A 27,474-nucleotide genomic window follows, 5' to 3' on the forward strand; every position below is an offset into this window, starting at 1 on the left:
CAGGAGAGACTTCGAGCAGAAATTTGATTGTGAAATCATGTGGTTTGACAAAATGTTATCTTCACAGTGTGCATTTCGGACTGCTTTCCTGTACATTTCACAACAAATTAAACAGTAAATTAACATTATAAACCATCTGTTCTTGTACACTATAGATATTAACAATGGTCGTTTAATCAAAGTTATAAACCAAAATAAAGCTAGACCTATTTTTTGTTTGCATAGATAATGAAATTTAGTTTATATCCTGTACAAATATATATTACACAACCACTAAGCACCTGGCCAAGATTATAACCAATAATAAACTCTACAAACACATTTATATATTTATAATATCAAACATTTACTTTCTACACTACTAAACTGACCTAACCGACTCTGTGACTAACAAAATAATAATAATTTGACATTTACAACAAAATACAAAAATAATATTGGAGGTTTTGAAAGAGATCAACATTGTAAAAAAAATATTGGAATCTCAAAAAATTGTTAATGATCTCTCTGGTTAAAATTACCATTCCTCTCAAAACATCTTATCTGAAAATTTGTAACATACACAATGAAAAGTGTGATTTAGTTTGGAAGTATTTAAAATGGAGACACCATGTGGAAACCAAAGTTCCATTTTGATGTTACTTAGCAACCATTGATCGCAGATTAAGCTTTTAAGAATCTCACACACTGTTGTATAAAATTTGTCCGATAACTCTTGATTTATGCAGAATTCAGAGCTATGAAATTGGGCCCAGGTCACATTTGATAATACTGACTTTGTAATTGTGAAACGGTGTACCACTCTGGAACAAGAAGATATAAAAAAAATTGCAACTGGAAATGGGGACTGTTGCAATTAAAACATAGTCTTGATTGGTGACGATCAATTTGTTAATGTAATTGCCGATATCGCAAGACAAACCTATAGCAATCTGCACCAATTCTAAAAATAGAAGCTCATTACCCGACTCTCAGACAAAAGTGTCAATTTAACTACATAATGTGCGTACGTTCAAATTGTATGTTTACTCGCGACTTACTACAATACTAGTGCAGTTTGGCGCATCGATGACTCAGTGATCACGTATGTGGCTTGCCATGTTTGTCTGACAGCCGGCTATTTTAACAAAAGTGATGTCATTAGTGCAGGGTGCTTATACCGGAGAAGAGATCTGATATCTGTATCGAGATATCTGTATCACACAAATTTCGATACAGATTCATAGACTTGCCAAGTCTCTCTGAGTCAGCCTCCTAGGCAGTCAATGTGGTGCCCTCAACTGACTAATACAAAAACAGCATTCCCAATCAAGACTAGTTGTTAACAGGAGCATCTGGCTCTACCATATTCAACACAAGATATGATATGCATATTGTTTGTATACTTGATTTAACTTTTTTTTTTAATCTTTTAAAAAGTTGTCCTAAAATTACTTTGAGGCCTGCTCTACGGAATGTTCAGTGGCTTATAAATAATTCTGATTTACCTCTGGGGCGCTACACTGATTTTTTCTATGGTCAAATCAACAATTTCTGTTTCTGATGGCAGTTTTGGGACATTTCTTATACATCATGGACAAATTCGGCTAACACCATTGCTCGCTGATTGTATACTTGACATATTAATGATTTAAGCCATCCTATAATATAAGCACCAGATGCATTTAAAAATCACCTTGATAATGTAGTCTTGTCTGAAAATGAACAGTTTTCACTGTGACTATAGGCTTGGAATTACACAGCCTCTACTGCCCTGAGTTTTGGCCTTGGTGCTCCTTCAAAATGTTCTCCATTGTAACTGCCCTTGGCTAAATGAAAAGGCCTTGCCCTCCAAACGATGACACTTTTAGGAATGAGTCTATGACTAGATGTCAATTCATCAGTCTTTGCTGTTTAAGCCAACTAGCCACTGCTGCAGTGAAGCACAAATCTGCGCCAACCCATAGACTCTAGAATATAAGTTCTTGAGATCGGCCTGGACTATCTGCTGTTTGGGAAAAACAGTCTCAAACTAGTTTTACACATTCTTACCAGATGTACACACTACATGTACATCCCTTCTTTAACTTTAAACACAGTACTTGCACAGGGTGTTTCAGGCAAATCTGAAACAGATAAAAACTGCTGTTGCAATCGGTTACATTCACAAAGCTTTGAGGCATTTCTGTCGTGAAGGTCTCAACTTTGATGCATGTAAGGCTGCTGGCCATCTCTCATATTAAGAGGTTGGGAGCTAAGAAAAGATGGTCTCATTGGGAATGGAAGATGCGGAGGGAAGAACATCTCTCGCCTCATCATCTGCTCTGGGGTCAGCTGCATACTTGGAGGTAGGCTTGTAGGGAGGAGTTCCGGGCGGGTTAGCAGCGGCCCTTGCATGAACGAAGGGTGAAAGAGTCTTGGTGGGTACCCCATCATTTGGGAGAGGTGGTGGGGGTTGAACTCTGGAAAGACAAAATGATTCTTTGGCTGTTTGTCAGAGGGCACGCCTTGCATACCGGGATGAGGGAAGTACGGGAAGGGTGGTGGATGCGGCGAAGGGGCCGTCTCGTTAGAGCTTGTACTTTGTCTTGAGGGTGAGTCCCTGTGGTCTGAGGGTTTAGAGGAAGGGCTGAGTGTACTTGGATTGATCACTCCTTGCATTATGGAACCTCGTGGGTTGGGAGTCATCTTCACTTTTGGTAATGAAGCCAATGAGGGGAAGGCTTCCTCCATGTGATTTAACAAGTGGTACTTGGAGCCTGGCTCCTCGTGCTTTCGAGTTCTTTCTTTGCTTGATTCACCGTGTCTCTTCGAGGAGGATCGGTGCTTAACGTGAGGACCAGCCTCAATTCTAAACCCAATGGGATCGACCGGGCTGCGTCTCCTCTTAGGCATACTGAGATCACAGGGTTCTTCTTGCACAGGTACTGGGGGAGGGAAGACAGGATGCGCAAAGGGAAGGGATGTCACCTTCCCAGTTCTATCCACACTGAATCCGTGTGGGCTTAGCGGTCTGCTCAAGTTCTCCTTGCCCGATTCTGTTCGTTTTCTCTTATTTAACTGATCCTTGCTGGCATCTGTTTTTGACCCTTCCCCGCACGACATTGATGACGGCATTGGAATGTAGGCCATGTACGGGCTGACCATTCGTGGTGTGACCACCACTGCATCTTTGGGTAGATCTGAGAGTTTTTGACCGACAACGGTGGAATGGGCCGAGGAGGAGGTTGCAACAGACGTTCCCTTCTCATGGGAAAGGTTTCTGAGGATTAAGTCACTTGGCTGGATAGCGTTTCTAAAGGGTGGCGAGGCTTGACTTGATGTCTGTGGCTGAACTTGCTGAGTGTGTTGGATCACTGATGGCCTCCCGGATGAAGAATCCATACCAGTAACTGAGCTACAAGGTGACTGAGGTGCCGTCGTCATGACAGGCTGCATACCTGCAGTCATGGAGGTAGGTATACTCTGTGGAATGTCCATGTTGTATGCGTAGGAATATGCTGCGCTAGTGTTTGCCATGCTGGCTGTTGAAGCCAGTGACTCCATCCTCGGTAGACACTGTATCGAGGTTGAAATATCGGGGCATTTCACTTGGGATGATGATGATGACATTGTGGGCATCTGCATGACTTGTAAAGGCTGGCCGACATGGACCACCGTCGCCATGTTAGAGTTCAGGGGATACGGGCCTACGGACTGAGCCCCCTTTGCAACCTCTGCCTCGGTCTTCACTGGGTTAGGCATCGTGGTGACGACTTGGTTGTTTCCTGGCAGCATCTGGGGTAACGTCAGGAACAGAGGCATACCAGAATCTGTATTCACATAAATGGACTGTCCAGTGTAGGGTACAGACATTGCAGAGGATGACGGAGCCAGGTTTCCGTGAGTGCTGCTACTCGTACTTGGTACAGTCTGTTCAGCGGCCGTTGTGATGGGATGGTTGGCTTGCTGTTTGGCCTGCATTTTAGCTTGGTGGTCTAGGATGTCAGCGATTGACCTCGTCTTCTTTCTGGAAACAGGTGGTGGATTCGACTATCGAGGGGGTAAACCAAACAAACAATTAATTAAAAACTAAAATATAGGTACATGATCAGCGTCTTTATTGATTTGTGCAGAAAAAACATAAACTGAATATTTCATTTGTGCCACATTTTTTTATGTAAAAATTACATAGTTTGTCATCGACACCAACATTGCTCACGTCTGTAAAAGATTTTCTCTTTTAGTTATAAAAATGTACAGATTTTACAAATGACTTAAATTTCATCTTTTATTAAATGGCATGTCAGGGCCGATTGGTTCAGAGCACCGGACTCAAGCTTGGTTGTTTCTGATCATATCAGCAAGGTGTACATCCTTGAGCAAGATACTAGCGGGCTGAAATCTGCTGTTGTGAATATGAATTACGTGCGTAAAATTGGGTTTTAATTTTGCAGAGACATCAGGACATGTGCGTTTTTTTTTCTTTTTTATTCTGCGTCATTTTAAAAAAAGGTCGAACTTGACATTTTTTGAATATAAATTGTTTTCTGGAGGAAGGGCGCAGCGGCAATGATGAGAAAAGGGAACATCAAAAATTGGCACGAAAAATGGGTTTTTTGAAGGGCACTGCGGCAATTGGTAGGGGCATCGACGGCAGTTGTCATCGTTGCCGTCGTGAAGTATCAGGGCTGATATCACCCTAAGTTTACTCGTAAGGCATCCTTGGTTCATTAACAGAGATCAGGCCTCAAAATAACCCACTGCACCAACAGCAATTGCCATGGTGCCCTGTGCTTTTGCTGCGATGCCCTTTGCAAATTTCCAATCCATTTTTAAATTGTCCTCATAGTGGTGCCCCTTACCAGAGAGTTAAATTGCTGTGCCCCTTCAAAAGTGAAGTTTAACTGCCAAGAGAGATGTATATATTAATAACAATAGTACCAACCTGACTTCTCTCCTCAATGTATCTTAATGCTCGTTGTTTCTCCAGCTCTTGTAGTTGCTCCCTGAGCGCCTTGGGCCGTTTCCCGTCTTTGTGCTTTGACTTCTTCAACTTCAGTTTCATTTTCAAATTAGGCATCAAGGAGGGTTCTTCCTTGGGCACAACAAGCTCATTGGAAAGTGGAGCTGGCAGGAGCTGTGAGGAGCTTGATGTTGTTTGCGGAGGTGGTGGTGGTGGCTGGATTCCGTGGGTCATTCCAGGTATCATTGAGGCACTATGGGTAGTGGGCACCACTTCAAAAGATTGTTTTATTTGAGACATCAACGGCATCATAATTTTCTGCTGGAAGACACCAGCAGCCACTTTCTTCTGGTGATCCCGTATCCACGTCTCCGCTGCTTTGGTCATCCCTTTCGGTCTTTCCGACGCCTGTTTGTCCTTCTTCTTGTGTTTGCTGGAGTGGTGCTCCTTGTCGGAATGGTGGGATTTGCTTGACTTGACTTCGGAAGAGTCTTTACTTTTGGATTGATGGCTGATGTGATGGGACTTGAAGTCTGCCTGATGGAGGTATCGCTCGTATGGTAGAATCAGCCTAACATAAAAACATCAATATCAAATTCCAGTTAAATTCAATTTTATAAGTTCACTGGTGCATCAAAAATTTGTGAAAAAGATAGGGTTCTAAAGATAACAAGCGTTCTAAAGATGAAATGGGGGAAGATTTTCTGCTCCGCTACTGAAACTCCACTGAGGTGTGAAAACCAAGTGGCTTGTTACAATCAACATATAACACTTTAACCCAATAGAGACCATAACGGCTCCAAGCAGCTCATACCAAAGAACCCGTAGCGGCCGCAAATGTTCGCAAGGTTTGACCTACTTCAATTCACAGGTCAAAGTAATGTCCGGATACAAAATGTCATGTCCGGATACAAAATGTCCTTACCTCTCGTAGTGTCTCCTAGTGCAAGTTGCCGCACTAGTGCTTCCCACACTGCCACCGAGGACATCGTAAAGTTTCTTCCAGAGCCTCCTGGCCGTGATGGCCTCATAGCCACCAAACTTCTGACCCATGGAGTAGAACAAGAACAGATCAACTATGGGAAAAGAAAAAGAACAACCTATTTATGAAAAACACAAACTCATATGAACCTACTGTTTATTCTTTGTGTTAACTTTGGTTCATGACAAGCTCTGTATACTTGGTACTTTTACAGGACTTTGGTAAGTAATACACTCTATACTAAAATCTATGGGTTTTCTGCAAAGCAACTTTGCTTGCTTAGCAGCTTAGCAACCTCTGTCCCAGAACTTACTCTGCTTAAAGCCGAGATTTGGTACTCTCTCAATAGGGCTGTTGCGATCCTTCATGAACTTAAACAACCCAGCCAAGAAGCTTGCTTCGTCTTTCGGACGGACGCGCTTGATCTCCGTTTTCACTTTGCCATTGACTATCTTGGTGCGGTACTTGCCCTGGAGTTTCTTGTGCTCCAGCTTCTTAAGGTGGTGGGCACTAAGAAGCTCATGTTTGACCTTGATGAAGAGAAAGAAACAATGAGGATTTTAGTGTTCAACTTGATATTGCTAGAAGCTCGATGAAAATAGCCCCCTCTATTGATCATACATCCTTTGTGGAATCTGGTGTGTCGTTGCTGAGTGGTCTACTGAATGAATCGGACTTGAGTTCTGATAATTGAATCATCAGAGTGTGGGTTTGAGTCCCGGTCATGACACCCGTGTCCATCGCACTTAAACATAACTTCTTCTCTTAACCAAGGTATATAAATGAGAGGGCTAGATAGTGTTCTGTTGCATCAATATTAACCCTTCCCGGTACCTATTTATACACCTGGGTGAAGAGAAGCAATTATAGTAAAGCATCTGGCTCAAAGACACAAGTGTGGGATTTGAACCCACACTCCGATGAAATAACCACCAGAAATCAAATTTACTGCTGTAAACCGCACGGCCATGACACCCCTTATTCTGTGTAGATGAAACATTCCTACCTGTGCATGTTCCGTGCCATCATTGCTGGAGTCACCCATCAAGTCTTCATTGCTGTTACTTTGCACGCTCAGCTTCTTCTTCCTTGGTCTACCCTTCATGTTTGGAGCTACGATAGTTTATTGTAAGAACAGAAAAAGAAGAACATGTTAAACCCTTGGTGCATTATGTAATCTTTTCTTGAACCAGTTGGTTGCTTAGAAAAGTTAGAGTGCTTGACTTAGCCCAAAGCCAGAACCCAATTTGCCTGTGTCAATATTTTCAAATGGGAATAAATGCCTGTAGCAAAATGAGCGAAGACATGATGCTTTGTTCCTGAAAACACCAGGGCACCAAGGCATTTTCTCATTTATAATGAGAAACTTGTAAATAACTAATGGGATGTTTCAAAAGGCACCAAAGGTTGAATGGAGGCAATTGCTTCTTTTGCCTCCATGAAGCATCAAGCCTATGAATAAGACACTGTTTCTTCTGACTTGCTGCACCCCTAAAAACAAACACTTTTATTAAACCCAGAGACTGGTACTCACCTAAATGGTCACACAATTTTTCGTTCTCCCCAAGTGTCGGATGGTCAAACTCATCCTTGACGAACATGATTCTGGTGTTCCGATGCGGCACGGTGAATATGCCTAACGTTCTCATGAAGGGATTGCTGGCCCATGAATCCTGCACAAGCTCAACGCGCTTCAATGCAGCACAGAACCGGCAGTAGTTGGCGTAATTTAGAACGATGACTTTGTCTTGTTCGTCATCATTGTAACCTATTTTGAAATCCAGAGAGTGAGGGAGCGAAAGAGTTAATGCATTATAAAAATTAAATCCACAGTAAAAGGGAAAGATTTCCCAGTAAGTTTCCCAGTAAAGCCTGGTAGATACTTCCAGCAAATGCGAACCAAATTTTGATGTCATGGGTCTGTTTTTGCAGGGTATGTTTCAGAGGAGTAAAAGCACATTTCAACTTTTGCGAAATTCATTGCGAAATTGTGATGTCAAAATTTGTATTGCATTCGCATTTGCAGGAAGTATGAACCGGGCTTTACGGCGCTGAGCTTGTGTATTTTTTGTGAATAACTTGAAAGAAGACTCAACGGTGTAAGGGTAATATAAAATAAATATGCAGTCCATAAATCTCTGATACCATACCAATTAAATACTAAAACTTATTTATTATGATATCAGCATGCACACTTCTCTGTAATTGTGTACATTGTGTACATTTAGGATTCCATTCGGACCAAAGGTCAAATTAAAGGGAAAAAAACTGATTGTTCAAAATAAAATTGTGTGTTAAGTTGAGTCAGGGAAGCTATTCAAACACACCCCAGAATGCTTGCATTTCAACATCACCAATGATCAATCAGTTTCACTTCCTTCCTAAGTAAATTGTTTTCTAAGTACTTCTTGTGGTTTAAACATTCAAAAAATAACCTTATGCTAATTTCATTATTGTTCTCAAAGTTGCATGTTCCTAGGCTGAGTGCACTTTAGAAAGCATATGCGTTTTACTATAGGTCAGTTTGTTCATTTTCATTATCATAAAAGCAAAAATTAATGAGCTTAGTTGCCCAATTATTTCATTTGAAAATTCTTACTTACTTCTTCCAGTCAGCAAAGCCTTAGTTACACTGAAGAAGCCATAAAACATACTTCTCAAAGACATAAGGTAAATGTGAGCAGTAATTGCCCATTAAAAAAATCAAACTTATCTGTTACTGTTACTATTTTGTTTTGCAGCAGCATTCAGGCATACTTACCGAGTATCAGTTTTTAATCTGGACTCAAGTTAACATTAGAAATAAAGGGCACTGTATCGAATCCTTAAATTTCCTCAGCCAAGAACCATTTTTTTCTTTAAAACAATTGGCTAATCAAAAACACAATTCACACCTCACCATTGTACCTCAGCGTTTTTTAATTTAATCGTCAAACAAAAACTTTTGTTTATTCTTTGTTTTTATTATTTGTATGTAGCATGTAAACCCCAAAGCCTGGTTCATAAATTAAATAATGAAAGAAAAAAGGTGCTTTAAGATGTCTCACAAAAAAGCTTCAGGCCTGAAGTCTTTTATTACCCCTTCTCTCAAATATACCTGTTCTCTCAAAAACGTTACCGGGTGCCGTTTCTCAGAGTGTTTTTTTTATTTTTTTATATTTTTTACTATCAATAGCTCTTGTTTTCTCATTACCAAGTAAGTTTTATGTTAACATATATTTTAAGTAAATAGCATTAGTGTCCAAAGCCTTTAAACACCAAAGAATCTGTAGTTTCTAATCCTTTCACAACAATCATGAAGGAAGCATAAAATTACCACCAGTACCCAACACTATTTCCTTTGCTTTATAACCGTTTCCTGGCCATGTGTCCGTTGAACATTGAATGCCCTGTACACATATTTTTAACAAAGCGAAAATAATCCCAAAATCTTACAATCATTAGCTTCCGGTTGTACTCACAAGCTGGAGTGTTTATTTGTTTTGTGAATAAGTGGTGTTTTTCCCCATCAGTGATTGGTACTTTTTCAATTACCGTTATCATTATTTTTGTTTAAATGAAATTTCACAAAGAGTAATTCACAGAATTAAAACATGCAAAGAAACACATCCTCTCCAAGGTTATAGTTAAAGGGAACTTGCACCTTTGATTTTTTAATCCCTTTGGTTGTTTTAATCATAGCGTACTACAACAAAACTGTGCAAATTTAATTTTGTAAGGTGGCCGGCCAGCGTTAAGATATTGCCAAAAATCCAGAGAGGCTATGTCAACACAGGATCTGACAGTAACATTTCTCAGAAAGAAAACACCAAAGCATATTGTTTTATTGTTCTCACCCATAATCTGTTTCTCCTTGCTTATATCGCTGATGTTCATCCCACTGTTCTGTGCAAAGAGCGCCATCTGTTGTTGATCACTTGCGGTGGATTGCGCATCCCTCTTGATGTCTTTCTCGCAAATTGCATTACAACCCCTTGTCCACCTGACATCGGTGCAAACCCAGTCGATGAGATCGTCCAATCGGACAATGGCTTTACCACTGACTGATACCAGCTCATTCTGTAAGATCAAGAACAAAACAAGCATTTGTTGTTACTTCTACTTAAACATGCATCTTTTTGCCAAGCAACATTGCCTGGTGATGAACTAGAAACACGCTCACTGAGTCTCAATTCCTTGTTTGCTTCTTATGCACACACAAATTAAAAGGAGAAAAAAAAACAAGAAAAAACCCAATAAAACACAAGTGCGCACAAAAGTCGGGGGACTGATATGAAGGGGCACATAATTTCCTTCAAATCTAAAATAATGTCTGGAATTGCTCCCATTGCTCCTTATCCTTTTCAAGAGTTGTTCATGGACAAAAATACCTACCACTGAGAAATGATAAAATAAATTTGCCTCTTGAAATAAAACCAGCCAAACAAACTTAAAGCTACACCATTTAGTGAAGTAAAACATGTTGTTCTTAGGCACAACATAGCAGACAGTGTTCTGACATGAAATTACCTAAAACCCACACTTTCAAAGGAAAGTTAAATATGAATCATTATGTTCTACTGTTAAATTTTCTTTCCAATGACATTCCTTTTTCAAATTGTCACAGCCTAAAATGCACAATCCAAATTGCTTTCTGTTAAAGAAATGGTAATAAAACATATCATATATCACACTTTGGGGGTTCACTGGCCTTCACTCTTGAAAGAGTGTTTCTGAACAATGACATTTACCGTTCACAATAACTCACAAAGTTCATCGTGTGACCCAAAACTAGTTCAAAGATCATATTTAATGAAAGTTATTCAGTCGCGTAACTCCGATTCATCAGTCATGTAGGAGCAAAAATGAAACTAAATTAAAAAATGTAATTAACAAATTGGAGATCAAGGAAATGATTTGTTTTTTAAACCTGCAATAAATAACACAGTCACAACAACAGGAAAAAACAAGATTTTCGGCAATAAGCATGTAAGTCTATCAAATGTCAGTATAATTGATTCGACCTTAATTTCTCTCTTTCCTAAAAAGACAACTTTGAATAACATTACTAGTTTAAATGTGATCTGCAGAGTATACAAATTTATACATTAGACTAATAAAAGAATAAAAAATTGAAACCAAAACAAACAAAAGAAAGAAAGAAAGACAGAAATAAAGAAACAAAGAAATAAAGAAATAAATAAAGAAAGAAAGAAACAAACAAACAAACAAACAAACAAACGAACCCCAAAACAATGGTTATTTTTTATTGGCCATTCTATTGTGTTCCTCTATGTTTACACACTCTATGTTTACAACTGACTCTTTGATTTCAAAACAAACCCCTATCATGACATTCTCCAGATCCACAGATTTCAATTGTCTATTGCTTATTAATGATCCCTCTGACTCCATCATGGACTCTTATTATTATGCCACCATGCAACATTACACAGCATTCTGATCACATTATGAGAGAGTACAGGTAGTAGTGGGGAGTTTAATTTATAATGCCTGACCCATGGACCCCGCTAACCATTGTGGGACCACCTGTCCACCAATCGGAAGGCAGTCATTTAGGCAACACAATCTTCTGCACACTTCACACAGGGTCCGTAATACCTGGAGAATAAAAACTCTTCAATGAAGTCTACTACATGCAGTGAGGGCTTCAGCAATGTATGGTGTACTGTTGCCAAAGTAATTATGTTGGAGTCCTCAAAATGACATGTTTCTGTATGTCTGTCTCTATTTAATAGACTCTACAGTGTACCTGTGCAAAAACGCACAGACATGATGCAAGGGGTATGCACATAGTCATGAAGTCCAGGCAAAAAAAACCTTGCTTAACAGTTACCAGCTTAAATAACACTTAATGTGCTTTGTTGTTCATGACTAATTCCCTTGGTATTTTTCATAAAGCAATTAAAATATTAAAGTAATCTTGTGAGTGAGCAGGGCCCAATTTCATTGCCCTGCTTACCATTGAATTCTGCGCCTGTGATCACTATTCTCTGCTTAAATTAAAGGGGAGCACTGAATTTGAAGAATGAAGAAGTGAAGAATGCCTTAAAAATAATGTGAAAATGCAGAAATTCTTTGCTAACCTGTCTAATTCCCTGCTTCCGTAAGCACCAATTCTTCTTTTTTGCTTATAATTTGACATTTGATATGGTTTATAGTAAAAAAAAAAAAAAAAAAAAAAAAAAAAACAGCCAAAGGCTGAATTGCAGTCAAGTTAAAATGCAAATTTTATATCAGATTGAGCCTTGAAATTGGGCCCAATCAGCTTTAAGGATTTAATCATTTGGCGCATTATTACAAAAAAAATGTACTTGCTTGATCCTGTAAGCATAGATCAATGTTTCTAGCAGAAAAAGGTTGTGATAACAATTAATTAGGAGGCAGAAGTGACATTCAATGCTCACCATATACAACAATGAAAGTTAAGTAGACTGTGATTATCAAAACATAGCTAAATTGTTTTGAGATTTAGAGATCCTAAAGGAGAAAATCACTTAACAATTTCCTGTTGTGCTTTGCACTTGCTCTGGCTCATAAAATGTGTGCAGTGCTTGTAAATGTAAACAACCCTGACCCCTGCATAATACAGATTTCAAGGAAATATTAAGGATTAGTTGCCAACTTTGATAACTTTCTTCTGAAGTATTTTCTCATTCTAAATTACAAAACTTTATTTTTGTGTTCAATGAGCTAACGGGTTATGATTAATTTAAGTTCAAAGATTTTTTTTTTAAACAGTTGCCTTTTCTAACATAAAATTATAACTCTAAGTATTGACACAATCTGATAAACCTCTTATATTTTAAAAATAAACTTGTCATGCTAAAAAAAAGGTACTGAAGAAACTCAAAGTTCATCAAAACATTGACACTTGATATTCAGTGAATATTGATTATAGACTGCACCCTTCAGTGGTCATAAACTCCTATGGTAATAATTAACTGTGGAATCTTATTGCCATTGCTTTTACTCTCAGTCAAACCAAACCACTAGACTGTCATGACTGTGTTCCTTGGTGCATGTGGTGTGCTGGTCCTATTGCTGGTGATAGGTTTCTACATACACGTACCTTTATGGTTTTATCATAGAGCAAGGACTGCTCTACTGTTGAGTGTTCCCAATCCACACAGGACCAAATAACACTGTAGTATACGACCTTGACTTGTTTAATCACATACATCAAAACACATTTATTTACTTGAGGAGGATTTATGATTCATTAACCCGAAATTAACCTGCATGAAATTTCATCAGATTAATTGTCACACTTCCTGAACCGGTCTTAAAAAACTGTGTTTTAAAATGTTAAACACCTAAAAAGCTTACAATACAAGCTTCTGTTACTTGTCAAATCAAACTATTTGCACAAGAAAGACTAAGAACAAGTTTTGGGGAACTATTGTTTCAAACACGCACATCCACTGTAGACAGAAATATTTTTGTCAGGACATTTTGCACTGGTACTTAGCTGAACGACAGTTGACACATTGGAAAACAACAGTTAATCTTTATTAAGGCCTACATACCTGCATTAAGCGTAGGCTTTTATAGACTTTTAATGGATTTGATAACAATTGTGTTTTTTTACAGCAAGACAAATCAAGAATGTTGTTATAGCAGAAAGAATACCATGCCTGCTTATAACAAAAAAGCTTCAACATTGTATGTACATTTGATTTGTTGGTATCTTTATTAAAACGAAACCATACAGTCCCTTTAACATTGGTGCTCATTCCTGATGGGTGGCGAATGATAAACAATATGCAGACTAGTACAAGTCGAGGGTCTGTGAATCAATCAGAGACTGATTGTTCATACTGTATCTGTTGATCTTCCGTGTATAATGCATGTTTTAAAAACCAACTCTCCACCATGTCAAAGTTGGGACGCCTCAAAACTAAAACTTGTTACTCAATCATTATTTTAAACAATAAACTACAACATTCTTTTCTCCATCGTAATCGTTCATAAACACAGTTGGCTCTCGTTATAAAGAGCACTGTTTCAAAGAGGTTCTGCTTATAAATAAAGAGTACATTCTGAAGTCCAAAATCTCATTTCTGCTTTGTGTTTCTTTGTTTTACTGTCCTCTTATTATTCTAAGTAACGTATCAAATAGCAAAATTATTTAATTAGAACTTATTTATTCCCATTCCAAAGTCTGTTAATAAGTTACGGAATATATGTAGGAAGCTGTCATTGTTTTGGTTGACTTCAGTTATTTTATTAAGATGCAACTGATTCCAGTTTGACTGTTTACATAATTAAATCAATGATTCCTGAACAAACAATAAAAGTCAAAATTTAAATTAATGGAATAATTTAGTTGTTTTCCTAATCTCTTTTGTAATTCCAGGCCTGTATGCTTTGTTTTAGAAAGGCAAAGGGCACCAACGCGTTTTTTCCTGGGTGAAGGGCACTCTATGAGGAAATTGTAAATTTTTACTGCAGCATTAGAAGGCGTAACGACAAGAGGGCATGGGAGGCAATCACCTTTAGTGCCTCCATGAAGTATCAGGACTGTAATTATCCTGTATTTACAAGTTATAAACAAAACAAACTTTTCGAATTGGTATTTTTTGTAATTTTCTGTGCGTACTAAACTTTATTTTAAAAATGTTAATGGCAAAGCTGTAAAAGGCTAGATCACACAAACCATCATGCACAAACAGTACATCTAATTACCAGCATTCAGTTATAGATGATCACCCCAGTAAATGTTTCCTTTTCCCCTCCACTCAGAAATTTGTTGTAAAGTGGCAAAACAGACCCAGCTGTCAGGCAGCCCAAGTAAAGTGCTGATAGCTGACACATAGGGGGGATTCATGGGACAGTGACTCACTGTCTAAATTATGGTGTTAAATATTAGCAGTTATTCCGGAGACGTTAATCTTGATATTGTCATGGGTCAAACGGTGAAAACAAGAGTAATGTTGCTGTACTTCCATAAAGAAAACTTTGCCTAAATTAAAACAGGGGTGCGGCCAGAAGTGAGTGTTTGAATCTCGATACTGGCTAATCTGTTGAGTTGGTTTAAGGTGGTGTGTTTATAGCTTTGCAGGTGGTAAAAATATTATGAATTACCCTCTGACTGGCTTGGCTCTTGATGGGGCAAACAAATGAGCCTTGGACCACAGCACAGGAAAGAAATGTCTGTGTTACAAATAAGATTATTGATGTTGAAATAACACAGCCCAAGGATTTACGTCTCATTTGTAATGAATATTGATAACTTGTCATTATAGTCTGGAACTGAATGCAGGGCTTAATTTTTATTAAGCTTGCTAAGCACAGACAAATATATTGTTCATCAGAAACAGGTTACCAGCTCAAAAACAAATAAAGTTTACAATGTTTCAGCAAAGACATTTGCTAAGCACATTTATCTGCTAAACAGCTTGATGCTGTGGGACCAATTTCATAGAGTTGCTTTTAGGCAGTATGAATTGCTTGACAGTTTTATGCTAAGCAGAAATCTTTAAACATGAGTCGTGTTAGTTTGGCTGGTTACCTTTCTTCTAGTAAGCATAATTGTGGTGTGCTTAGCTACTTTTTGTGCTTTTAAAATATTGGCAAGAATATGTAAGAATATTTAATGGAGAAACTTTCACACGTTTTAACTTTCTTCTTCATTTCTTAAGAGAAAAAGATGTGCCATGGACAAACCTAGGTTCCGTTCACAAAATGAAATTAATTCTTCAACTTTAAAACTGCTCTTTCATCGTAGAAATTAGTCATTTCAAAGGAATTTCTGAAGGCATATTTTCTTTTATAGTCAATTTGATCAAAACCTAGCGCAGATGGTTAACTACTTCAAAACAAAATGTTACATCTTCTCATCAACTTTAAGAGTTCAAGAAACACAGATGAGGAGTTTCTCAAAATATCTGAGTTTAAATCAAAGAGGAAGGGGCAAGATGTGATGATACAGCGACCATACTACAGTTACAAGGAACATCTGATTAAATGTACACTCTCATTAAATTAAGAATTACTAGGTGACCCGCTCTGGCGGTTGGTAAACTGATCCGAGGGGATGGTATTTACTACTAGACGTAAATTCCAGGCAGATGCTTGTCTTATCTCGACCTGCACCTTTTATTTTTTTCTTTGTATCTTTTTCTCTTCCTCCTTATGTGTAACTCATCATGTACTGGCATTCTAGGGTTTTTATTTAATTTTTTTTAACCTGGCGAAAATTAATTTGAGATCAACTGTTTGTTAGTCTTTGTAAGAAATTTCTTTGGTCATTGCAGGCAGCTACATGGAGAGTTGATTCAAATGAAAACAATTGTATAGCCTTTCAAAAAAAAATATTAAAAAAATTAGTAAAATATCAAATAATTCAATTGCAATTTCACCACCACAGGACGACATAAAACATAAACAAAAATATATCAATAAATTTTAATGGATAAATGTAATAATTAACGAAGACCTTTCCATCATTAATATTTTATTTAATAATAAAATAATAATTAGGAATTAATGCATTTCTGCTGTTTTTTAAAGTCTGATTTAAACTGAGCTCTTTTGGATTTCAATTATTTTGAAATAATAACACAAGCAGACATAACGTCAGTGTTTGACCCTTCTTGCATTTATGATTGCGTCCTGCATAAGGACTGTTTTTCCTGTATGTTTTATTGTAGACATACCTTGACCTTCTTTCACAGCTCCATTTCCTTGTAAATGGACAGCCACAGGAAATTCTGTATATTTAGGTTTACATACTTTCCAAAATGACTAGGTGGCGATCACTCAATCTTAAGGCATATAGTGATTTCTAAACTTAAAGGCAAAGTAAACCTATTTTTAGAACCGTTCGATTGTTTTAATCCTATAAAAATGTAGAAATACATGCATACAATAAAACTACCATGGGTAAATTTATTTTAGAAAGGTGATAGGGTTTTTGAGATATTGTCGAAAATCAGGGGTGGTTATGTTCAAGAGGGAAGAATAGTCAATAATTTAAGTACACAATCTGAGAAATGTTTTCTGACCGAATTGTTCTCAGATTCAAAGTTTCCAGGAAAAAACTCAACTATTTTTCTATAACGACTTTACTTGAACGGGAAATAATACTATCAAAAACTGCTGTATTTCTTAGCAAGTAGAGGCTAAGTTTTTATTGCCAATCATTTTAAGAGAGATGACCAACTGTACCTTCCCTAATCATATTTCTATTATAATTAATATTATTAGGAACTCAGCAAGCAGTCTCATTTTGGATTATACAGACGCCAATTCATCCTCGAAAATTAATTTTCAATGATCATTAATCAAAAATAATTTTGTCATGCAAATAACGAGATTAGTTCAATTGAAAAATAACAAAGCTTAAAAGCAAATAAGGCTGAACAATATTGTATGAACAAATATTTTTTTTGTGAGACGTTTATTTATTGAAGTTTCATGTATGAATGATGAGTCATTTTTTATAGACATACAGAGGCATCATCTCTACACAGGCCGAGCAGAGACCCATAATTGCATGGGTCAAGTAATTTAATTATTCAAAAATAGATGCAGTCTGTTTGTTTCAAAGACGAAGCAGCATTTGTTTTATTCAGATTGGTAGACCCAGTTTCCTTCTCAAAAGGAAAACAAACATTCTAAAGATGAAAGCATTGACAACCCATTAAGAAGCATGTTTTTAATGGAAAAAAATATGTCAAATCCATTGTTAAAATTCCCTTAACCCTATTTTGTATGGCAATTTTACTTGAACAAAAAGTATACTGTACAGGAAAGGTAATAATAGAAGTAGTTAAGTCTGAAAACTCACAAATTAGTTATCAAGTTCACCAATCCCAGTCCTCCACAGATGTGTGTAAATGTCTGGCTGAATATTCTGAATATTCTCACCAGAGAGAGACTGGGGAGTCCAAATGGCCAGTTCTCATATTTGAAGGTTTTAAGAATCCGTATTTAGGGCTCATTTTATTTTGTATGTTGAAAGGAAGCACTCTGGACCCAAATTTTGGAAGATTGGCCTCAGCACACTGGACTGAAGTGAGGTCTTTGAAAAGTACTTGGTGTGTATATTTGGTTTGAAAAGCTCTACTATGCACTTTGGTTCACTCTAAGCAGTATTATCTTTATGAATATTGTGATTATTATCTAAAGTAAACCAATTAATAAACATGACTGCCTCATTCATTGCCTGATCCTATCCGATGACTAATTAGAAAATTAAACTAATATGTGTTCTTTTAGTTTCAGTATAATGAGTTTACTGGCCTGGTGCTATGATCACTGGCCTCACGCATGTATAAACATTTCAAGCCCTTACAATGAAACAAAAAATTTCAACTTTTTGATTATGTTTATGTAATTTTGTCTTTCTTCATCTTTATTTATGGATTGATTCTGTGTGTAAAGAGAGAACAACAACAGAAGTGTAAAAGTTACTGGCAACTATTGAAATTGAACCCAATTGAGTCAACTTCTAACATGCAAAATACAGCAGTATGGTATTCTTTAACTGTCTGCAACGTCAGTGCACTAATAATATTTGTAATGCGTGTAGTGTGTGATTGCAGGGAGCATGTGTTGGTATTTTGTCATTCCGAACTTGGAAAACGCTTCTCAGGATATTGACTCATTGAAGGTCTCAGCACATCATCATAGTGGGTAATTAAATCCATTATGGCTCCGGTTTCACTGTTTTATGGGTGGTTCCTTCGCACTGATAGATATGACAAAAATATATTGTGAAGTTGAAGGTCTGAAGGGACTCTCATTTTGTTTGGCACATGGGGCTCACTGGACCACTACCCAGAGTCCAGTAATTTTAGCACTTGGCCCAGTGTTTTAATACACATATTCAAAAAGATTCACCAATTGTATTTAATGTATAAAGGTCTGAAGACTCTCCCCAGAGTCATGTTATTTTGGCAATTTGGCCAGTAACCATGGGAAAAAAAAACAACCACTGTATTTACTTCACATGTTTAAGAAGATTCACCAATTGTTAGTCAGCTTTCCGATCCCAAAACTTCTTAAACGTTTAACAGCAGATACTAACAAAAACCAAAGAAATATTTGAGGTCTGGTAAATAATTATTCTGGTCCAGTGGAAAGTTATAAGCTACAAAACCTGGACCCAATTTAATGGCACTGCTTATTGTGGTACTCTGCTTACAGTCCATATTGCTCCATGATAGAACCACATGCTTTACAGGCCATCCATAGCGAAGCAACTAATTCTGTGGTTAGCTACCTCCATTACTTTACTATAAAAATTGGACCCAGTGGTCTATGCAGAGATTCTCTTGAAATTTGAGCCCTGTCCAAATGGTGGTTAAATTACTTCCACATCACTGTGTGCTAAACAGTAGACCTACTCCTTGGACAATTGAAAAGAGCATCAATGGAGTGTATCTTATAAATTATGATATTGATTATTTCAATAACCTTTGAAGACAATTATTGAGGACTGGTGAAGAAGGCTCTGGCAGAATTGTGAAAAGCTTTGCTACTGTTTTGTCTGATGAGTGAATATGTTTTTTTTCATCAATGATGCTATTATATTACAGGGGTTTTTTTCCAAAAAGGGGAGAAACTAAACAGGAAAATTTTAACCCTGCTTTTTAACTTTTTTATTGAGTGTTTCATCACAGCAAATGCTCAAGAAGATAATTGATAATCTGATACTAATTTAAAAAAAATATACTGATAAAAGTATTTATATGCCAGCCACATTTCAAGCCTTGTGTGAAATGAAACCATATGGGTTTACAACTCTCCTGAGAATACTTCATTAAAAAGGCCTTACCTTTGTTTGACCCTGAGCTTTAAACAAGAAAGTAATTAGGTACCAATATAGTGCAGTGCATAGTCCCTTAATCAAAAGATGTGTCACTACCCCTGCTAAGATAAGTTGTGCTAAAGTAAAACTAGACAAAAGTGACTCATTACATCAAAAGAGCCAGCTAGACCAACAAGTATTTTGTTGGCAACGAAATACCATTTTTTAAACAAAATGTACACAAGTCTGTGTGTATCAGGCTCTGAGGCCATCGATTTTAGCCCTGGACTGCTAATTTAGTTTCCCCAAACGACATTGCCAATGATTTGGAAAAAGAGCAGGCTAATTTCATTATGACGTAATTTTGACGGAAAGAGCCAATTTTGACGGAAAGGGGAAAAAATATTGCAATGTCGTTTGGGGAAAAAGTTCGCCCCCGGGCCAGTAAACTCATGACTGGATAAGCTCACTTGTCTTGTTATTTACTTGTTGAATATTAACAATAACTCATTGTAATATAATTAATGACAAAGAAAAGAATGTTCAAATAATGGCTTTGAGTTAAGTCTAGTGAATATATAGTGAAGTTATTTGCAAACCTTTGAACTTTTAATTTTTGTTCTGTTCAGAAAGTGTCCAATGGCTTTAAGTCTAGTGAATACATATTGGGAAAAAGTTTCAAGAATAGGAAAGACCCATGAGATAAATGAGATGAATCTTCTCATAGTGCTTGTTCAAATAATAATAGCCTAGGAAGTTCTTTCTCACTAAGGTTTTGGTCTTGCAAAATGAATTCTTGATTTGGGGTTGAACAAAGAAAAATCTTGCAGAAACGTTGATTTTAATTAACAGAGGCATTTCACATGGATGTCGATATATAACTTACAACAGGATTGTTGCAAATCTCACAGATTAGAAGAAAAAAAAACCCAACAATTAAGACTGATATGCGCTTCTGATTGAGTCAAATTTGAAAGGGGTGATTTGAGTGTTAAATTGGCAAAAACCAATCTGATGGTAAACAGGTTATGGCTTTGATTTGTTTTTAAACAAAAAAATGCTGGAATATTTATTTCGAATTTTTGGGACTTGCTTCAAGTTGCAACAAAACATTTCTTTATAGTACAGTGATGTCTAAAGGATATCTTGAGTTTCTATAAAAATATAGACAACTAAGACAAACGGTTATAAATTTTACAATTCACATTGTGTTTTTGCAAAGACAAATGTACTCTTGATTTTTTTTCTCAAAAAGAAAACATATAGTCGATGGGCAATAAGATTCTTCTTCCAGACAGACATTACGGAAATGAGTTGAACTTAACATGCATTAAAATATTGACTTCCTTTGCCTCACCGGTACGTACACACGATCCCAGAATTAGGAAACCGACAATTACTTATATGGTGAGTTAATCATCTTTCCTCTCACAATGCTAAACTTTGTTTTAAAGGAAAAGTATCCTTTTGGTTTTTGTAACCGTTCGATTGTTTTCGTCCTATATGAAATGTAGGTTTACATAATGAAACTAATCTGTGAACATTCCATTTCAAAAGGCGATAGCTTTTTTGAGATACCGCTGCTAATCTGGAGCTATTGTGTCAACGTAGGAAGAACAATCCGTATTTGGAATGTTACACAATCAGAGAAACTTTTCATGCAGAACAAATTCTCAGGTTGAAATGTTTTTAAATCCCTTTAGCTCTTAAACAAATTTCCTTAGAAGGGAGTCGTTTCTCAGAATGTAACACATTATCAACAGCTGCAGAGCTTCTTACGGAGTCAGTTTGCATGGTCATTCAGTTTTGGAGTAATTACAAAAGGTATACCATCCCTTTAAAATATAAAAGTATATAAGCCAAGAGAAAAAAGAACAAAAAGTAAGGACAAACATAACATATTATCGACTGGCTGCTTGAACCATTATCAGTTAATTCAAAATGGCTTTCCTTAACAGTAAAGAGGTCATGGAGAACAAAATTGTTGTCTAGAGCAGTGGAATAATGATTATTCGTTTCCCCCTCTGAAGATAATGGAACAGCCTGATAGGTGACCTTCAATTGCAGAGAGCAGTATAATTTAAGGATTGAACATAATATCATTGCATTATACTGTACCCACTGATATTCAAATAGAATCAATTTGACCATTTTGTTGTAAATCAATCTTGTGAGAAAAATTTAGAAACAAAGACAATCTATTATAAAGACAATCATGTTTAAACAAAACTTCTTAAACTTTTGATGAAGATCTGTAAGGTTTATCGGAAGGAAAAACTTTCTGATTTTATGAGTTGTAACTTGTTTGACTTAGTTTTTAATGTCTGTATTCAAATTGGTTTATGTACATTTGAAAGCCAATAAAATATTTATAATTTTTACCAACTTTCACTGATTCGCTACTCGAAAATAAGGTATAATTTATAATTTATAATCTAAATTCATAGCCTCATAAAAACTGTAAAATTGATTGTCTCCATCAATGCTTCCATGAAGTAGATCAGGCATGCCACAGTGAGCATACATGTACCTAAATGAAATAGAAAGTAACAAGCGCTTAGTTATCCTGTAGCCCCCAAACTAATTAGCATTTGAATACTCTGATGTCACAAGGCAACAATGAATAACAAACACCTCTGAGTACCTTGGGTGTATGGGAATGCCTATGTTGAGAGGTAACAGGTGTACACTCCATTCCAAAAGTAATAAAAAGTACAATTCGGAATTTAAAATCCCTAGGTATCCTATCAACAGGGGGGGGGGGGGGGCTATATAAATTGTGCGTTTTGTTGTTGTTTAAAAATAATTTTGTCGCCGCACAGGTCCAATCAGGAAACTCTTGTAAAATGAGTCACAAGATTTGTCAAAAACAGAAAATTTGATAACAACAAATCTGAGCACCCAGAGGGATTTTCGGATAGACTTTTCTAAATAACATTTCTACCTCCATGGACTAATCAATCACAAATTAACTGATGATCAGAAATCAACAGCAGATAGGCCTAATTGTTTGTTCATTACTGCTTTATATATTTTTTGGTTTTCAAACTTGTGGGTATGAGGTATTTGAAATAAAAAAGTGTAGTATTTTTGGTTAGCAGATATACTGACTAATTGTTTATTGTTTCTTCAATATTTTTTCAGAAACATACTTGCTCTCAAAATGATCTCAACATGTACAAAGAAAAGGGGGAAATTCATTAGTGTAGGCCTACTAATACAAACATTAATGACACCCCCCCCCCAATAAAAATATGTAAATAGACTTACACAAATCTCCCAACTGAAGTTTTAGTTATTAAACCTGAGAAATTTACTATAATAGGAAATTTGAAATCGTTATTGATGTAGCTAACATAAGGACAGCACATCCTGTAAAATATCACACATGTGATTAAACAATTGACACGATTACAGTCCAAAGTGATCAGTACGTTTATGCAGACTTAGTTGAGAATTTATCACATGCTAGGTATTCAATATCTATTGTATAAACACACTAGAATCATATTATCACTGGGGGAGACGCTGGTTATTTCATCAACATACTGTTCACCCTGCCATGTAAATTGTCATTATGCTGTTTTCCATACAGCACAGACTCTGATCTTTTCAATATTCATGACGGGTGTTTATCAACAGCTTATTAAAGGACCCAGTTATGTATTATGTACACTACTCTTAACGCACCACTCCAAATCCATGGTCTGGTATATGAGAACACACTTCCCTACCCCCCCTTCTGATACGACGGCCAGTCCAAAAGATAAAAACAGACTATTCTTCCAGATTCTATTTATATTGTTGGATAACAGTCGTTTAGAATTAATGTTTGCCAAAGATTTATTTAATTTAACTTATCTACAGTGCAATGTGATCTTTTATAACAATTTTGGATCATCTTACTTTAAATAACTTTTGAGAAGTATTGATTCATCTTGTTTTAATGTTTTGGAAGATTCATTTCCATACTTTGGATTTCCTCTATCTTAATGTTTTTCAACTATATCAGCTTGTAATTTTTAGTCTAAAATCCAAATATTTGCAAGACTACAACTTTCTAAACAATTCATTTTCTTCTACTGAATTGAAGATTATCATACCTTCAAAAAAGGTAGAGAAATCAAAGCGGCAAATCACAAATTGTAATTTTAATTAAAAAAATTATACACAATCCCCCTCGTGTGTTTTGTGTAATAGAGTGAACAAATCATACACATAGATCACTCTAAACAACGGTTAGCGAATTAAATCAAAGAGGAAAAAATTGATTCATCAGGAAGTACGACTTCCTGTCCTTTTTGCATCAGCTTTATGAATTACATCAGATGTTTATTACCAATCTGGTCATTGCTCTATCCGTTCCTAGACAAGATTGAAGAATTAATATTGCTTTAAAAAAATAAAACCACACAACTTGAATAAATATCTAACAAACAACTAAAAACTTCACACTCTTCATAATTATTCACTAAACTAAGAAAGTATTTTCAAATTAGGCCAGTATAAAATCCCACACAGACTCTTTAGAAGAATTCCAGAAAAAAATGCAGCGTAAACTAAAGTACCTATGGTGCAGTTTATAACTACCTCCACCACTCCACAGGAAACATTTAGAGTTCAGCATAATGACACATCATTCATTACCTTCAGCAGGAGAAAAAAAAGTGTCCCATAGCCTAAACCATGGCTGAACCAGTGGGCCGCCTAATCTGTGTAATAAGGGCTATACAATGGGGACCAGCTTGGCCCTTGCTGCACAAACAATGGCCTATTCATTGGGTGGAATATCAGCTATAGGAGATGCACTATCTATCAACTACTACTACTAGACAGTATGGATCTATATCAAGAAGGAGAAATTGTATTGAATGGATATTCAGTGAAATGTTTGTTTTTTCACAATATAGGAAATAGTTTTGAAAAGTTAAATTGAAGAATTATTCGTATAAGGATTTTAACTCAGCATATTTTTTAAAATCAAAGTTTGACTGAAAGAACTTGTTTCTCACCGTATTGAAACTGCGTTTGTTTCTCACAATATTGAAACTATTTTTTGTGCTACGGAGACAGTTTAAAATTTCTTAAAGCAACTTAAATCACTTTTCGATTAATCTTAAATCCAAAAAACAACAATCCCAATAATGAGTTTTAACAAATGTTTTACGGTCAACATTTTTTTCTAGTGAAATCATTCTGGTTGAAACTTTCTATTCATATGAAAAACATCAAACTTCTACAAAGACCCCAAGCAGAGATGTATTATTGAGTTCCGGGCAATCTATTAAAAAACACACCAACCAAGCACTAACACATGACTCCATGTAGCACAGGTTACAAGCTTCTATGCATACTGTGTAATCTGAATTCAGGGCCATGCTTATTTAAAATTGTGTTATCCATATACACGTCTGATAGAAATAAAAAGGTTCGGTTATTCTTTCTGGCAAAAGAAATATTGGGGGACTTAAAAAACGGTAAACAAATGAGAACGTTGATGGATTTGACTTGATAAAAAACCAATAGCTTAATTTCAATAGTAACGCTTGCGACACAACAACAATAGCCTTTTCAATTATACAATGACTAATTCAGTTCTAAGAACTTTCTATTGTACAAATTGACATCAAACTTCCTGCATTTGAGTACAACTTCCCGAAGATTTTAAAGACATGGCTGTGGAATGGGCAGGCTATTAGTAAATGCACAGATAAACATTTAACAAAAATCATGTCCTTGAAAGCATAACAGGCAATTTTTAACATTAGTTTCTATCAATTAAGTACTATTTTTTTCAACATGTATTTGGTGTAAATACAAATTTTTTAGTAATATGTATTTGGTGTAAAACTGACAAATAGTTTTGATATTTTTAGCCTTCGAGAAAAACTCTGCTAGGGTCGAAATAACTCAGTCCATTAACTATTTGTTTGCGAATATTTGGTGGAGAACCAACAATTACATCTATCGTTATCACAAAAATAAACTTCTGTCAGAGCGAATATAGAGGTAGCATTTAGACTATGGTCAGGGAGGGAACTAATTATAAAATATTGTTTATCTTAATTATGGTATGCAAAAAGCAGCAGAAGGTACACTTTTCAAAATTTCAATAAATCATGGCATACAATTACAACAAATGTGATACATATGAAAAACGTAAACTTTGTTATCATTCTTTAATTTGAGAAAGTTGAAGGAACTACGACATTACTAACTGTTACATTACTATATATTTTTAATTCAAGTTTTTACTTTCTTTTTAAGACTTCTTTTCTTATAATAACTTCACAGGATATTTGATAGCTGTAGGCCTACGTGGTACTTCATAAGTTTGAACTTTAAAGTAACATAACCAGCAGTTTCTCATGTTAGAGTTTGCTGAAAAAATAATATGAAGGCCTCATTTAGTTTGATTAAATAGTAATTGATTACTACAAGCTACAAAAATAAATGCAAAGTATTTCCCAGTAAATCTATTTACATACACAGTCAGTGTACTAGGGTGTATTGATTCCCTGGCATTCAGCCACTTTTAACTGAACACCACACAAACAGTTGATTCGTATTCACCAAGAGCATTCAACCATGAGTGCATAGGAATTACCTGCATTACAATCCCCTCATAAACTAACCATACTGGTGTCACTTCCCTAAACGCTTAGCATATCGGAGCATTCACCAAATGAAAATAAAACAAAGTTTGTATATTATTATCAAACAACAAAACTTATGAGTTTAAATTATGTAAATTATTAATAAATTGAAGTTTACCTAACATCAGTTTATAAGTGTCAAGTATTGTTAAAAACTCAAAATTCATTGATTTTCCAGCACCACAAACAAGACTTTTCCTGCCCCAATTGATGTTTGCTTTTTTTCTCTATGCAAATTTGTATTCACGAAGGTTGTGTGGTGGCATCACACATCCCAGTGTGTAGTGAAACTTTGTCAAAAGTTTTTTAAATGCAACTCGATTTAAAAGGGCAACATACATTTCAAATTCAAAACAAAGATTGTTTACACCAAAATCATTGAAAAAAAAATGCTTATTTTTTTTCTGACTTACCTCACCATGGCGGATTGTTCGGCCCCCTGGAGTGTCTTCGGGAAGAAAATATAATTTGGAACTCGATAGCATCAAACCGCCACTCACGGCCTTGTCATCTTGCCACAGTAATTGCAGCTCAGCTATGCAAAGTGGCTCCGTCTCGGAAGTTTTCAAGAAGAAAAATTCACCCCTCGACAAAACTCTCCATTTACCGTTTTTATAAAATTTACAGCCTTTATAAAACGTGTTGGGCCCATGCTGGCCACATGGAGTGCCGACCCACTGTAACAAAGTCATAATTACGAGACATGTAAATTAAAATAATATATTTTTGGCTGCCAAGTTGTGCGCAATAATTACATTCTTATGGGTCCCCATTCACTGTGCACACAATACACACACACACGCTATACAGCAATAGCATTGAAATACCACTATAGCAAAGGTCAAGCGGCGCATCATTTCCAACTTCGACACGACGGGACAAGCAATAAAAATCGTCCCTAAAAGTACTCAAACTACCTTAACAATTCCGTAAATTATCACTAAATTATTGCTAATGAAACCAACCAACTACACCAATAATATAAAGAGTGAATTTCTTACCTGGGGCCGACATTTGTCCATTATTTAACGTCGCAGTATATTTTCGTCGGTGTGGTGTGCCCACTGTCTTCTCTCGTTTGTAAACTACTTGTTGTTGGCTGTGTGACGTCACGTCAAGAATACCAATTTGCATAATTTATTACCTATTTAGC

General features: G+C 36.3%; 1 protein-coding gene across 1 annotated transcript; it reads right to left on the reverse strand.

Annotated features, from left to right (window-relative positions):
- LOC139941060 (uncharacterized) lies at positions 1–27,402 on the reverse strand. The gene is made up of 9 exons (XM_071937476.1): positions 27,323–27,402; positions 26,735–26,998; positions 9,743–9,965; positions 7,441–7,674; positions 6,913–7,019; positions 6,220–6,436; positions 5,850–6,000; positions 4,907–5,495; positions 1–4,011 (listed from the first exon to the last, which is right to left on the reverse strand). Exons 1-9 carry the CDS (start codon positions 27,341–27,343, stop codon positions 2,179–2,181), a joined length of 3,639 nt encoding a protein of 1,212 aa, XP_071793577.1. The 5' UTR covers positions 27,344–27,402; the 3' UTR covers positions 1–2,178.
- Positions 27,403–27,474: the final 72 nt, after the last annotated feature.

This window comes from Asterias amurensis, chromosome 8 (assembly GCF_032118995.1).
Source record: "Asterias amurensis chromosome 8, ASM3211899v1".
Classification (NCBI taxonomy): domain Eukaryota; kingdom Metazoa; phylum Echinodermata; class Asteroidea; order Forcipulatida; family Asteriidae; genus Asterias; species Asterias amurensis.